Here is a 16,101-nt window from a genome sequence, read left to right as displayed (position 1 = left end):
TCATCATTTGCCACCCTCTGCTGGACCCTCTCCAGGAGCTCCTTGTCTCTCTTGTCCTGAGGAGCCCAGAACTGGACACAGCACCCCAGATGTGCCTCACCAGGGCTGGGTAGAGGGGCAGGATCACCTCCTTCAACCGGCTGGCAATGCTCTTCCTAATGCAGCCCAGGATACCACTGGCCTTCTTGTCCCCCAGGACACTGCTGGCCCATGGACAGTTTGTTGTCCACCAGGTCCCCCAGGAAACTGTGCTTTTCTTCAGTGTTGTCCTTCTGTTATGACTACAAACCTCCATTTCTTGTTTTTCTGGTTCTGCTCAATGTTCACCAAAAAACTCCTGGATTGCTTCACCCTGCTGTATTGTCTCTGCAACATACAGGTGCAGGAGCAGTAGATATAGGAGTAATTCAAGCCTCCCAGGGCTTGCAATTGCAAGGCTTCCTTCAGTTTTGTAAAGAATGTTTCATCTATTTTTAATTCTTGATCAGGCAGTCTGTAACAGGTGCCTACAACTAATTACGCTACCTGTAATGATCACTTACCCATCAGTGGTGACTGTCCCATCCCCTGCTCCAAAGAAAGCTTCGTACATTCAATCCACTCCTGTGAAAATGCACCTGCTTGCCTTCCCAGTCCTTTTTTGCTGTTCATTGCAGTGCTCAAGCCATGCAAGCAGTCCCACCAAGTCTCTACAATCCCAGTGAGATCATAGATTTGCAGTGGCACATAGAGCACTAACCGCTGCTGTTTGTTACACGTGTTGGTGGTTTTGGACAGGCACTTGAGGTGGGCCATTTGATGAGATGCAAAGTCTTGGCAGAGATGCTCTTGCTACTGTGTCAAATGGGTCCCTTCTTGTGCCAACAGTTTTTTTTTCCTCAAAGAGGGACCTGTGGTCATAGAAGCCAAAGCCCTGTCTTTGACAGCTTGGTGTTGACTTGCACAATGCATCTTCTGCTACCTAAGCTTCTCCCACTCCCCGGCAGGATTTAGGAGGAGAACCTGCAGATCCCCATGCCTCGAGGTCTGTAGTCACTCTTAGAATACTCAAGGTCGCTCTTGAAAACCAGGTGCTTTTGGTGTTCCCATGAAGTAGCTGCAAGTGTTAATAGTCAGATGGCCACACAAACTTGGCAATTTGTCCTTATTATCCCATATCCAGGCTCCCAACAAGCCACAAAGCTCTTGAGACGCTGAATTAGGTCAGTAGATGGGGACTTCTATTTCCTGCAGGAAGGAATCTTCAGTGATCATCAGTCACCTTTGCTTCCCTGTATGGGCATTTGATTCAGGCTCACATAGCTCCCCTGGCAAGGTTTTGTTCCTCCTCACCAGTTCCTAGGATACTTAATCTATTCTGCACCTGCAGATCTGCATGTGGGGCAGGAGCCTCCCTTCTGCTGCCAGCTTTCCCTTCTCTTGGGAATATCCATCTGTTACTCCTTTGAGCGCTAACTGCTAGCGTCCCTTTTTCCTTGCATTGCAGGGTTCTTGATTTTCCCTTCCAGAGGCTCTGTGAAGATTCTGTAGATCTGTTGTTCATGTGGGGAACCAGGCCCTGTGGCCCATCACCACCATTACTGCAGGTCCAGTGAGACCCACACGGTCCTGAGTGAAGTTTCTGGGCTCCCTCACACCCTTGCTTTGTTAAGTGCTGTCACAGCTGCTACAGCTCTGTTAGTTCGCAGTTTACTGTGCTGCTTATAAATGCCATAAAGAGCAGGAAAAATTAAATCAAAATTTTCATGCTTTTCATGCCAAAGTTTTTGTTAAACATCAAGAACGAACCTCGCAGTTAAACTTTGGTATAAAGGAAGTCATGTTCTGAATTTGGCTGATTTCAAAACTCCTTGTTTATTGCCTTTCTAAAGGGCAACTATAGCTGGCACAACTCAAACGAGAGAGCAACGTATTTTGCAGTGCAATTTCTTGTAGTGTGGACCTTCTGAGGGGCTGATGTTTTTGAAAACTCAGCTGTACTGTATGGACTAGCTTGCCCTTGCCTGTATGCACAAATGCTGCAGAGAACACTGTTGGTGATATGCTACTTTTCTTTAGAAAAGCTGTCTAGACTGTTCCTAATTAGAAAGGTAGCTAGCCCAGCTAGTTACATTTCTGCTGATTTTGTTCTTTAGGAGAGTGTCAAATTTTCCTTCTGGTGTGTGGGGTCTAAACCAACATTATGCCTTTTAAAAATGAGTACTGCACATGCCAGATGAAACAGAATGCATCTGCCCACCCCTCTGTGACCTACCTGTAGGATATCCAGAAGCGTCTTCTTTGGGACTGGAGACAGGTTGCCAGAGATGAAGAGAGCCAGTAATGCAATTGTTATGGTCCGTATGGAATAGGATGATGAAAACTACACCACCTTTTTAGTGCCTTTGTACAAATCTAGATGAGATAACAGTTGATGATGCATAAGATACCACCCATCCAGTTTCAAAGGTGTTGCAGATCTAAGCAGTATTCAGAAGACAGTAATGACAAACTCGTGTTTGAGGGATTGAAAAGATTGTGACTGTAACATGCACAAGAAGATGAATGAAAGGAATTTTATTAAAGTCTGTAAAATGCCCATTAATAAGTGCTTGCAGTTTTGGTGGATACTCTTCTGAGAACTAAGTCCAGTTTTTTGTTCCCAATTTCCTCCCCTTCCCTTATTCCCTCCCACCCAAAAAGTCCATTTTGTGGAGAATCCCAAGGCCTTTTGTAACAAATTTGATATTACAGGATGCAATGATCTTTTTTAGGGTTTTAACTGTTATTTCCCCTAGCTGCAACCTTCTGCTGTGGTTCAGATAGAGACGTGAGCAGGTTTATTCACTGTGACATCCCGGTTGTACAAGCCACCTTTGCCATGCAGCAGTATCAGCAGTCAGTGTCAGTGCACATCTTAAGACAACAGAACTTAAGCAACTAGGAATGAACTGAAAAACTGTTGGTTTTTTAAATATGTAGAATTTTCTTCTTTAGCTTGTGCACAGGTCAAATTTTTCATCTTGCATTAATTTTTATAGCAGAGAGCTGGACTAGCAGAATCTGTTTGATGTGGAGAGCTAAGGCTGAGAAGAAGATTTGAACTTGAAGGGGGAAATGAACATAAACATTATTATGCAGATGATGAACAACATATGCTTATGTAATGGAGGTGTTCTGAGTCATGAAGGTCTTCTCTGCTAATGTAGGTCAGGTTTTGGACAAGAGCTCCTTGATCGTTGCTCAGCTCTGCCAGTTTTGTCACATGCAGTACAGAAAGCATTGTGTCTTTCCTCTGTCTGGGGCACCTTGACTTCAGAATCATAATCCCTGTGGCTCCACAAATATTAATTGAAAGTGTTCAAGGGTTTAGCAGCTTGATCTTAATTATTTATTTGAAAATAGAGGCTATGTTTTCCTGAAGCCTTATTGCAGGATATGACAGGGGACTGTTCTGCTCAGCAAGCATTTTATTTTAGCTTAGTCAGCTGCAGCTCATTGATTAGATCTCGATCTCCTTGTGGCTCAGACTGCACTGCAGTAGTTTGCAGTGCCTTGCTGGAGAGACTGCACATGCACGAGGGCGGCTCTGGGAGTCAGTGGGCACAGGGACGATGGTGTAGGCAGGACAGTGCACAGCCTGTGCAGAAGAGTGTGAGGAAGGCTTAAGAAATGTGTCAGCCTATTGAGAAAAAGGTATTTATTTTCCAAATGTCTGGGCATAGCATTAAAAATAAACTTCGCTGCAGTGAGCAAGCTATTAGAAGAGGAGATGATGATGTGTTTTTCTACTGAGTAGTTTTTCCCCCACTGAAAAATGAGCTGTAAAATAACACAGAGGATAGGAACTTCTACATCCTAATACCCCAAATATACAAACATAGAAGCCCAGTAGCCTTATACTTGCTTTGTATTTGAAATACTTGTAAATCTGAAATATTACATAAGGAATTAACATTTTGGAGTAGAATAACAGATTTGTGGAGCTGTATTACTATATTAGCTTGGGAGGGAACATAATTTTTGTCTCAACCTTTGTATTGTAAAAAAGTAGTCACAGCATAGTCATGTTTGTTCAGAGATGAGGAAAAGGAAGAAGAATGGACCTAGGTCTTAAAAATATTGCACATTTAATATACGATAGAAGTGCAATTTCTCTGGGAATGGGTTAGTTATAAAACAAATCATCATGAAAATTATGTTAAGGTTCTCATTGTTACTTTCATTTTTGGAGTAGCAAATTTGAACTTGAGAAGGGAGATTATGTTCTGGTTTAAAACATCACAGTTGCAGAAATCCCATGCTCTTGAAATTAAATGTATGGCAAGCAGACTAGGTGATGGATTTGAAACTCTTAGCAAGCAGGGAATCTGGTATCTTGCTACATGTTGCTGTTTCTTTGCTTTCCTCACCTGGAAGCCCCAGAGTCAATGAGGGTTGCCTCAGATCATCTGCTCAGGTTGTTGTTGGTTTTATTTTACACAGCAGCTGTTAGAGGGGTGAGGGAAAAGGAAAGACAACTCAGGCTTAGATTTTATGTATACCTGCAGGGGACTGAGATCCCATTTTCCATCTCTGAGTGCTTTTACTACCAAGCTGCAGGGGGGTATACATTACATCTGAATGTGTCATTCCTTCTGGTCATTGCTATTCCACTCGAAGCTCTGATTATTCTTCCCACTGGAAAACAAAGGGAGGAATATAAAGCTCTTACTGTGGCCAGTGATGAGGGAACAGAGGCTTTGCTCCCTAGGCAAGTGAATGTTGGATTCGAGTTGGATTGCAGGTCAGATCTCCCTTCAGTCAGGTAAGTGCATTTGCTGCCAGGTCATACACTTCCTCCCTCTTGGTAATAATTATTCATATCTTCTGTGCAAAAGGTATCCTTTCCAACCTGTGTGTTCTTAAACTTGCATCTCAAAGCACCCTGTGGTTTAGGGATGAGAGTGTACTCTGGAAGGAGGGAGGTGTGGCTTTCATGTCTGTTCAGAGGGTGGGGAGGTTTGAACTTCAGTGTGCTGCATCTCAGTGATTGCCAAAACTGCCTTTTGTCTTCTTCCTTTTGATAGAAAAGAACCATCGTCTCCATCTGGCTCCAGGAAAGCATTTTGAGCTCTAAATCCCAAAGGAGATGTGACTCCAAAACATGTCCATTTCAGTAGTTCCCCTGCTGTGTTACAGCAGATTAAAAACTTATCTTTCTTACTTAGCACTCCCCATTCTTTCTGTGGGGATATTCTGTGCTGCTTGTTGCCTTATGGGACCTCGCACGTAAGAAACAAGTGCAGCTCTGAGGCCAAAGTCCTCTTGTTAAAAATCATGATAACTGAATAATAGGATTACAACTGAAATAAGCTTTTGACTAAAAAAAAAAGCTCATTCTTAGCCCTGTTTCTACTGTGAGAAAGGCACTCTCATCTTCAGCACAAGTTCAGGTGCAGGAATCATGTGATGAGATGGTTGGTGCATGCTCTTTAGAAAGACAGAATTATCTTGGTCTTTAATTATGTTAAAATTCATTGGAAGTTTTGAACTCTCCTAAAGTAAAGTAGGAGTGATGGCGTTTTAACTCAACTGCTTTATGTCTTTTGTTTTGGAAAGAATAGCAGGAGACTTAAATAGCTTCCTCAGAACTAAATTTCATGCAGAATTTATGGAATTGTTAGGATTTGCACATTTTTAGGAAAGGGGAACAGTAAGACTCAAATAAGAAACTCCATTGTGTGGATTGGTTTTGATTACTTGATTTCTGTTGGAATAAGTATCTCTCAGTCAGGGTCTTTCCTCAGGTCACTGAATTGACTTTTAAGGTTATATTACATAATATTAGTTCTTGCCTCTGATGAGGATGTCCCTCAGATTTCTCTACTTTGCCATTCACAGATGACATGACTGCTTATGTGGCCTAAAAGCAGCATTGAGTTTCATCCTGCTCTCTCCCAAACCACCATTCTGCATCCCCCCACAGGCAGTGGAGCACTGCAGCAGTCACCAGGGAAAGGGAACATGCCTGAAGCTGGCAGCTGTAAAACCTGTAAAGTTGGCAAGCCACTGTTTGTATGGAGATTGATTGTGAGAAAGCAAGGTGGTGGTTGCAGAAAAAACACAAATATTTTGGGTGAGAAACCATAACAATTCAAATAGGAAAGGGGACATTGCTGTTGATTTTTAGGAACTTACGTGCTGATGTTAGAACTTGCTCCGGATGAAAAGGGCAAGAGATGAGAGAGCAAATCCCCTTGCAGGTTATTGGATCAGTTTGTTTAGGGGAAGAAGGGAGATGTACACATCAGATAATTGTAGGAAGGAAAGTCACAGTAGAAGTGTACAACTGACCTGTGGTAAGGCTGTCTGCATGGCTGCTCTCAGCTTTGTTTTTCCACTTATTAGGTGTGATATGCAGGCAGGGGAAGGTTCTCCCTAGAGGGCCCCCTCTCACCACTTACAGAGCACTCACAAACCACGCAGATTTGTCACGCAACGCTTCATGTCTTTCGTGTCTAAATGAAACTCGGCACAGGACGGGCCAGCAGCCCTGGGAAGGGTGATGGGAGATGGCAACAGCTAAACAAGACACAGGTTTCTGTTGGGATACAATATTGAATGTTTTTTAATTCATTTCTGTTTAATTTTTTTCTCATTTTGTTGTTTTTTTTATCATGTTTTTCTTTGGGTTTCTCTCTGTTTTACAGTTCTTTTGGGCTCTTCTTTTGAGGCTGTGTTTGATGCGTTGGCTTCCCATCCGCTGCTCGTAACCATCTCTGCTATGAGTTGTGAGTGAGCCATCACCATGCTTCTGGGTTTTCATTTTGGTTTGTGCTTTTGTTATATATAGAAGTCCAAATTACACCAGGTTTTCTTTTTTCCCCTCATGATATGTTTGTTTTTCAGCAGGATCGTGACAGCTACCTAAATGTGATGCAAAGGCCTAGAACACTTGGGATTCTGCCTGAGGGGCTGGCAGATACTTGGGTGGTGCCAGAGTGATTTTGTCAATTCTGTGGTTTCAGAGGCAAGGGGAGGGAAGTTTTCTCATCTTACATTTCTGTCTCCAGCTTCCTCTATTCATTTCTGACACTCCATGGGTATAAAATATGATGCAGTCATTAATGATTCTACAAAATGTTGCTGTTTAAATTAAAAAGTCAAAATGCACATAAGAGGTGTGGATATTGTCCCCACCAGAAAAGGTGAAGATACATATCCCTGCATCTCCCTCACGAGCCTGTCTGAAGAAGCAGAAGGTCCTAGAGGTCACAGAGATACTTGCTTTTAGTTCAGTTAAAGCTTTCTTTCACTTTTCCTTCTTATCACAACCTTTCCAACAAGCCATTTCTATCCAAGATATATCTCCAAATTCTTTCCTTGATCTGTGGCATTTTCTCTGTCTCGTTACCACCTTTCTTCGATCCGTGCTAACTTTTTTTTTTTACATTCATACTGCTGAAAATCCTTTTCCTTATTCCAGGAGAGATGGGTTAATGATCCTAGATGACAGCTGGCCTGCCAGGGGCAAAGGTGGTGCGTCTCATGAGGTGTCTGCACAGGCTTCCAGAAAGCTGGGGAGGAACCAGTGGTCATGGTCATGAGAATAGCACAGTCACAAGAAACAGCAGGATCAAAGTACTGGCATCCAAATACAAGTTTTTAGGAAGGCAGCTGGAAACTGGGACATTCAAAATATCCAGTTTCCTTTTGCCAGTGAAGCAAAAGGATTAATTTTAATCTCTATGAGTGAACATGGTGTGAGGAGCAGGGATTCAAATTAATGAGGAAATATGAGCACTCCTCAAATAAAAAGGGAGTGTGCAGGAAAGACAGACTTCATGTGACTCATGAGGGAGACACTGTTGGCACTTGAAATACAAATGAGTGTTTGACCTGGAGAATGATGGGTGTAAAAGAATGCAGTTTGGAAAATGCATCCACTTCATACGGGATTTTGTTACCTAGTTCTGTCTCTGTGTGTGAGGTAGTCTACATTGCTAATGCGGTGAAAGGAACACAGAGTGTAGGTTTTGCTCTGTGGTAGTGATCTAACACAGTCTCCCAAGCTGAAACTCATTTTAAACCAAGCTTCTAACACAATGCAGTGCTGTGTAATGAAGTACTTTAGCTTTGTGGTAGACACAATATCAATGAAAGAAGAGACACACTTGATAACATTTTTTATAGAAATACTGATGTGTAAAAAAATATAAAAAAAGGTCTGTGGTTTAAAATTGTATTTCAACTTGCTAGCTTATTATATATTCATAATTTTGGGTATTCGAATCAGTTGGATTATATATGATTCCACAGTCTGAAGCTCCTAACTGTCACAATTTCAATTCCGTGTCAATTGTGGATTGGTCTGGACAACAAGGATGCTTTATCCAGGCTCTTTTCCACTGCTCACCAGTGCAGTGGTGGGATGAAGTTTATTAACTGGAACAAATGAAGTGTGTAAAGAAATCATCTGGAAAACTAATGTTTATGAATTCAGAAGAAAAGTCAATAATAGTTGGGTATGCAGCATGTGTGACAACAAATGCTCAGGGAGGAGCTGTTTGTTTGGATGGAAAACAAGGTATCTCCACAGCCTAGAAAATACTTTATTGCAGTGACCAATTCCTTGTGACTGGCAGGCCAGGCAAATATGGTTAAAAGAGGTGCAACCTTTATGAGCAAAAGACAGTGTTACACACTTAGCATCTGCCTGTTTTGTTCAAAGGACACTAAAGGTCCTGTCAAAGCAATTGCAAAGTCATGCTCAATTGCAGTGCTCTCCCTTCCCTGAGGTCCCACATGAGAGAGGGGTGGAGGGACAATCCTCTGGGTTCAGGTGTGGGACTGCTCGGGAGCAGCCGGTCGTGTTGGCTGTGGGACAGATGCATGGTTAAAGGCCTGCACCAAAAGCTGGGCTTTTGCTTTGCTTCTGAGAGAGGAGGGGAATACACTTGCAAGCTGCCTGGCTTCAGCTTGGTTTCAGAACAGATCTAATAAAAGACTGCACAGATAGCCTGTCTGCTAGAAATAGTAAGTATTGATCTAAAACAATTTTTAGACACATTGCTGACATACTGAAGCCAGCACACGTGGTACTTGGTTCAGTACTTGCACGGACTGCAAAACTTGAATAATTTTTGTTCTGAAAACATTACAGGTTACATGTTAGAATTGCTCACAATACACCCTTATGGCTCATGAAAAGTATCCAAACACACTGTCATCCATTCATAATGGAAAAAAGGAATGTTCTCTCATACATTTTGAGTATGTAGAGCCAATTTATGGTGATGGCTGTATTCCAGTGGCCAGTACTCTGCTTTTCAGGAACTCAGATCAGTGAATTCTCTGGAATTCTGGAAAATATTTTGCAGTTCTTTGTCAGTGGGAATCCTGAATTGCATAGTTCTGAGAACTATGAGGTACAGGATGATAAGTATAGTATCTCTACTATTACCTGCTGCTAAATAAGTCTCTTATAGCTCAAGTTGGTGCACTGCAAGATTAAATGCTTCATTAAGTGCATGGGATGTGCATGTGGGTTCTCTTTGGGGAGTATTTGATTAGCATACAAGAGTTGTAAGATAGACTTGCAGCTTTTTTTTTGCTTAGAGTCATTGTAACTTAAGAGCTGCATTGTACACCATGCAGGTGTGGTATGTTACATGGTGTTGGTGAACCTGTTAAAAAAAATTTGAAATTTTATTGTTTCTGAGAATATCGAAATTCAGAGCAACGTCCGTGTACCCAAAATGAAGCAACTGAATTGTACATATTAAGTGACAGAAGAGTGCCCTAGAATAAAAGTACAGAATTTTAGGTCTAGTTCTGAAGGCACAGGCACAGCTGAAAGAACAAACCTGAATCCACTGACCTCTGTGGGACAAGTTACTTGATTAACTTGTTATTAATGTGCCTGGTTTTCTGCTGGAGTAGGATCTTAATTTTGAGTATGTTTAGTTCTTTACCCAAGGTTAGCCTTATGATGCAAGAAGTCTGGGCCTGAACCTGGTTTACCACAAGAATCTTGAAAGCGCTGCTGTTAAGTCTTGTTAACTCTGGTGCTTCTAGTTCAGCTAAGAGAATTTGGTGGATGTCATTATTTAAATGCAAGTTTTTCAGAACAATGACATCTGCATTAAGTGAACTCACATGGTCTAATGTTCTTGTGGAGGCAGCAGTAGAAAGAGTTGGAACAGTTGCTCAGCCCCCAAAGCAGAGAAAGTCCCCACAGGGGACAAATAAGTCACAGGAGGACTGCCTTTCCACAGCCACTATATCAAGCCTTTACTTCCCAAGGACATGAAAAAGAGAAAATAAAGATAGGATATACTGGGAAGAATCTAGGAAAAAAGCAAGAATTCTGGAAGTCAGAGATTCCTAATTTTTTGATGCTGGCCAGCAGTGTCAGCAAATGTGTGTGGTCATCTGTCAGAGTAGGTGATCCCTGTTTCCATCCTGAACAGGCCACCTTCAGGCTTTGCTTAGCTCATGTTACTCATGACTCGATTTTGCATTTGCACTTCTTTACTAGCTTTTCCCTTGACCTGAAGTTTAAAAAGGAAAATCTGATCCTGGTTAATGTTCTTATCTCTATGCCTGGACTGTTACTGTTCTAACACAGCACTGTAACCACCTTGCCTTCTCTGTAGTGTGAGCTTTCCTAGAAATGCAGAATCGGAGAACACTCTCTGTTTAGCTGCTAGAGCACAAGGAAGCAGTAAGAGCCTTGTATCCCCTGGGTGCATACAAAATAGCAGTTTAGACAAGAAGTTCTCAGGAGATGGCTGCACAGGGGATTCAGTCATCTGCTCTGTTTCTGAGATGCTTCTCTTGTCTCCCTCCAGCCTCGTAATGTTGCTGGTTTCCGAGGAACCGTCCGCTATGCCTCCGTGAATGCACACAAAAACAGGGTGAGTCTTTTGGGGTTATAAGGAGTTATGAGTAAGATAATTCCCCCTCAGAAATCTGTTTTCAGGAGCAAAGGGGCAAGAGGTGTGAGTTCTGGTTTGCTATCTACAGAAGTTTAGTATATCAGAAGATTTCCATTAGGTAGTTAAGGCTGTCGACTGTAAAATCAAAATTATGCTTCAGTTACTGGGTCCTCTCTAGTGGGCAGACTTTAAAATTGTAATTATTACATTACCAGACACTTTTTAAGGGCAAAAGTAAACCACACTGAAGGGGAAATCTGGCTAACTGCCAGGCTGCTTGCTGATAGTTTCTAGCAGAACTTGGCCAGGAATTACCAAGTGCCAGGTCCCCAAATCCATTCTTCATCTGTAATTTTTAATATTACCATCATGTCATCAGGTGAAGAGCCACCTAGTGAAAGCTAGGTTTATTTTTCCTGAAAAGAGCCATGATTTACATGGTGTCTGGCCTGTTTCATTATAAATGCTTCTAGAAGGCTCATCTAACATTCTTTTCAAAGCACTCCTCTGTCCTATTTCAGTAGTGTTCCTTTGCAGACAGTAAACAGTAAGTTTGGACAATACTCTCAGGCACAGGGTATGATTCTTGGGGTGTCCTGCACTGGGCCAGGAGTTGGAGTCAATGATCCTGATGGATCCCTTCCAACTCAGCATCTTCTGTGGTTCTAAGTTCTGTGTTTCTGCTGCTAAGTGCCTGGCAGATGGAAACTATGAGCCCTCCTGCATTACCTCCAGGTTTCTGGCCTTGCTTGGAATGAGATTGTAAGATTACCTACATGGAGAAATGTCAGGTTTTTTTAGGAAAGGAGGAAATTTTTGTCTACAAAAGGTGGAAAGTGTGATGTGGGGAGGGCAGCTGAATGCCATCATGAATTCTTTCTGTTTCTTGGGAGACACAAAGAAACCTGAGGTATAATTTTTGCAAGAGCTGAGTAGGCCCAGCTGTAGCTGGCATCAGCTGAATATATATTTAGACACAAAAATTGCTGTATAATGCAGGCTATTTTGAGAAATCATATCCTAACCATTGGAAGTTGAGCACCAAAAATGAATTCGTGTGCTTTGACAATTTCAGCCGTTATCCCTGTTTTTCAATTTCCCATTCACTAGCCCAGGAGGAGAGTTGTATGTGGAAATGTTATAAATCTGTAAATTGTTGTGGTGCATGATGGCGAGTCTTTTGCAAAAGAGTACAAATGCTATTTAGGCTTAAAGATATTAATAAAAAATGTGTTCTACATACAGTTTGGGGATTTTTCTTAATCTAGGTTACTCTGCTTCCCATTAATAAATATGCATCTTTAGCCTTTAATTTGACTTCTTTAATCATTGAATGGCAAGTATGACTTCTCTTCCTGCCCTTTAAAATGAGGTAGCTCATCTAGAGAGTACACCTGGATCCCTGAGCAGTGTGAAACTTTGCTCCTCAGTCTTGGTCTCTCTCTTCTCCAGGAGATGGGTAGACACGATGATCTGTGGTCCCTCTTTTACATGTTGGTGGAGTTTGCTGTTGGTCAGCTTCCATGGAGAAAGATCAAAGATAAGGTAGGAAACCTGGTGTCTGTGCTTAAGAGAGGGTGCTACGTTTTAATTATGATGACTCTTTATTATTCCTCCTGCAGTTCAGTGCGGCTTTTTTTCTGGAGTAAAGCCAGAGTCTCCTTTTCATCAGATCTTGCTGCAAGATGCTAAGCTACTTTTGTGTGTTCTGATACACAGGGTGGGCTTCCTATTATTTGGAGTAATTAGACTTTTTTTTATGCACATTGTTAGTAATATTTGAACAAGTGGTTTTTACTTTGTTCGTGCAAAGCAAACAATACAAGTGGAAAGCTGTCCTTTTGACGAATAAAAAGAGCCTTTAGAAAGACAGCAGGATAATGCCTTGCTGTGCCAAACAAGCCAAATGGGATTTGAAATTAGAAAGTTAAACAGAATAAAGCTAAGTGGTCATGTTGTCTTGGAAATACTTTGTGCTAAAGAATAAAATCCCTGGAAAGAAGTAGGTCACCTGTGCAGAAAGCTTCTGACTCAAGATTCCCCTTTGACCTCTGCCTGCAGTGCTCACCCTCCTTGTGCTTTGGACAGCAGACAGGAAAAGTGTGTAGACACTGTGCTGGGTCTAGAAAGAGTCTGTGTTCCAGGAATGACAAATGTTTAAAAATGTAAAGCTATGGAAGAGATTCTTGGCTCTGAGATATTTTTTTGTTTGTTTGTTTTTTCCAGGAGCAGGTTGGCATGATAAAAGAAAAGTATGAACACCGAATGCTGCTAAAACACATGCCTTCAGAGTTCCACCTTTTCCTGGATCACATTGCAAGCCTAGACTACTTCACCAAGCCAGACTATCAGGTGGGAGCCTTTCTTTGTTACCAGTGTGATGCATGGCACTCTAGATTGGCATTTAGATTTTTTAAACATTTCCATGAATGTGTTTATATCTGGCTGAGGAATACTTTTCCTAGGACCAGGAGAAAGAGGCTGGACTGTACAACTCTTCAAAACCTCAAAAGTTTCTTCATCTCCTTCCACCACCCTGTCCAAAATAATCCTGTGCTCTGCACCAGATAGCTCTTCCCAAACAACAAAGTACTTTTGGCTTTCATTAAGACACAAAAACTTTGAGATACTCCAAATGTGGCAGAATTTTAGCACAGCGTGCCAAGGTCTAAGACCCTAAACCAACAACTCACCATTGCACACCAACCCCTTTGATTTCTTGCAGACTCATGTAGGCCTGGGCCATTATTATCTCTTTCTTTAATACTTGTCTAACATAGGGTTTTTCCTCCCATTCAGTGTTTGCTATCAGCCTTTATGTGAGTAACTCAGACTTAACACAACAGAACTGAAGCAACTTGATTCTCTATTGCTTTTTTTTAAATCACAGTGGTTTTCCCTGTACATTAAAGACAGAGTGATGGAAACAACATTTTATAAGCAGATCTCTGCAGTCTTATCTGAGTGCTTGCTCCTGTTGATAGTGCATCAAATGAGTGGGAAAGTGGTGGGAGGGTGTTCCAACAAACTCTCTCTAACAGTGCCTTTGTGGTTTAGCCATGTTCATGTTGTAGCATAGCAACCACAGATTTTTTAAAAATTAAAAGGAAAAGAAAAGGCAAATACTTTCTGGATAGTACAGTGGAAATATAACATTTGGCACTAAGAGGGAGAGCTATAGAGGGATGGAGGTGGACTGATGAGATGCAGAGGGAGCTGGATTTGTTTGTTCTAGAACAGAGAAGTCAGAGGGGATCTGATTGCTGTCTTTCACTGCCTCAAGGACAGCTGTGGGGGGAATAGAGGCAGTAAGGGAAATCATTACTAAATCTAAGGGGGGGAACAGTTCAGAGTGTGGGTTCTTATATACGAAACGGGTACTTAGAAAAGCTGTGGAATTTCCATCCTTGGGGATTTCCAAGGATTGGCTGGATGACAGATATGATCTGCCTTTTAATTAGCTCTGGTTTGAGCAGATGGCTGGATTAGAGATTTCCAAAGCTCATATTGAACCTACGTGCTCCTCTATTCTGTTCCAGTTTAAAATAATTGTGTCCTAATGGTACTGAAAGCCATCCTTGAGGCTGAAATGGAAGATGTTTCCAGACAGAATTCAGGCAGTACAAATCACAGACAGCTTTTTCACAGTAGGGCATTTGACTGAAGCTGTGAATTGCCTTTTTGCCTTCAGTTTCTTGCAGGTGCAGCTTGGGCAAGAAGCCTCCAAAAGGGAACTCCCCACAAAAGTCTGGCATCTGCAGCTTGCCACCTAACACTGATTCTTCTAGTTTAACTTGCAGACCGATTCCAGACAGCAACTTCTCCAGGCATCTCAGCTCCAGAGATGTCTTTATGTTGATTTATCTGGATGTATTACTCTGAAAGATTAAAAACTATACCAGAGGCCATTTGAAATTGTCACCAGTATCAGACCCGCAGGGAAATAAAGGAAATTGGGAAAGTGTGTTTACTAATATATAAAGTCACAGTTTATTTAAAAATCAGAATTGAATTTGAAATTTTAGATTCTCCTAAGCACATGTCATGCTGAGTGGAAATTTTATCACAATTCTGGGCCCCTGAGGTGATGTCACAAGAGAGAGATACCAGGCTGTAACTGGAAGCTAAGTGTGACCAGAGATCACTATTTTCTGATGGATAGATGGCACAAGTTTTGCCTAAGCAGAGGAGAGGAAAATGATGGTAGAAGGAAATAGACTTGAGCTGTCAGATAATGGATGTCATACCCTGTGGTTTTGCACTTCTTGGGCTCGTGGCCTCAGACATCAGCTCTGTCTCTTTAATGGATTGTTGTCAGTGTTGGTTCATGGTTAGGATCAAACTTTTATCACTTTCACAGCAGGAGGATGTGGGCGTTAGAGCAGCATTTTGGGGTTTTCTGACTCATTTGACAGCAAGAGACATGCCTCTTCCCTGGAAAAGTGCAGATAGGATGTAGTAGAAAATATTTTGTACTACACTTGCATACAGTACAGCTGGTAGAGGAATACTTCCAGGTGTGCTTGTGGAGGTGGCTGGCTTCTCTCCTCAGAGATCATACTTTTTGCAATGAATATCCAAAAAGTAATAATGATCTTTGCTCCTGGAAGATTATAGAAATTTGACTGCCTTTGCCTGGGAACCCATCCTATTCTCTCAGCTAAGGGCATTGTGAATTGCATTTCACTCAAGGAAAGATGATCACATCAGCTGTTGTTATATGAGAGAATGGCTGTCTTGTACACATCCTAAGTGTGGGGAGGTAAGTTTCCTATATGGATCTCTTCCTTTAGATTCAATCAATGCCAGATACTGTCAGAGCAGTTGGGAAAGACTCTCTGTGAACAACGAGTGCTGGTTTGAGTTCTCTCATGCTGACCAAGTGTTGTGGTTTATTTCCAGCTGGCAACTGTGTACCAGGCAGCTGCTCACTCACTGTACCCCTTGCACAGTGGGATGGGGAGGAGAATCAGGAAAAAAAAAAACCTACCAAAAAAACCCCAAACAAACAAACAAAAAAAAACCAAACCAAAAAACAAAAAGACCTCACAGGTTCAGATAAAAGGTGACTTAATATTTGAAACAATTGGAATATAATAATCATAATTGTAACTTAAAAAAAGGAGATAAAAATAAAACCCAAGAAAAGAAATTGATACAAAATACAATTACCTGATGCCCAGCCAGTCTCCAGGGAGAA

General features: G+C 41.8%; 1 protein-coding gene across 1 annotated transcript in view; it reads left to right on the top strand.

Moving 5' to 3' along the window:
* The window catches only part of TTBK1 (tau tubulin kinase 1), a gene marked incomplete at its 5' end in the record, with an annotated part of 85,938 nt that overhangs the window by 31,010 nt on the left and 38,827 nt on the right, over nt 1-16,101 (top strand). Inside the window, 3 exons of the mRNA XM_082302400.1 lie at nt 10,815-10,880; nt 12,354-12,446; nt 13,128-13,253. Coding sequence (XP_082158526.1) covers nt 10,815-10,880; nt 12,354-12,446; nt 13,128-13,253 — 285 coding nt within the window. The remainder of the gene's footprint in view (nt 1-10,814; nt 10,881-12,353; nt 12,447-13,127; nt 13,254-16,101) is intronic.

This window comes from Coloeus monedula (genome assembly GCF_965178545.1).
Source record: "Coloeus monedula genome assembly, chromosome: 2".
In the NCBI taxonomy this organism is placed as follows: Eukaryota; Metazoa; Chordata; class Aves; order Passeriformes; family Corvidae; genus Coloeus; species Coloeus monedula.
Note: the sequence above shows the minus strand (reverse complement) of the source record. Positions and strands in the feature narration are given on the sequence as shown.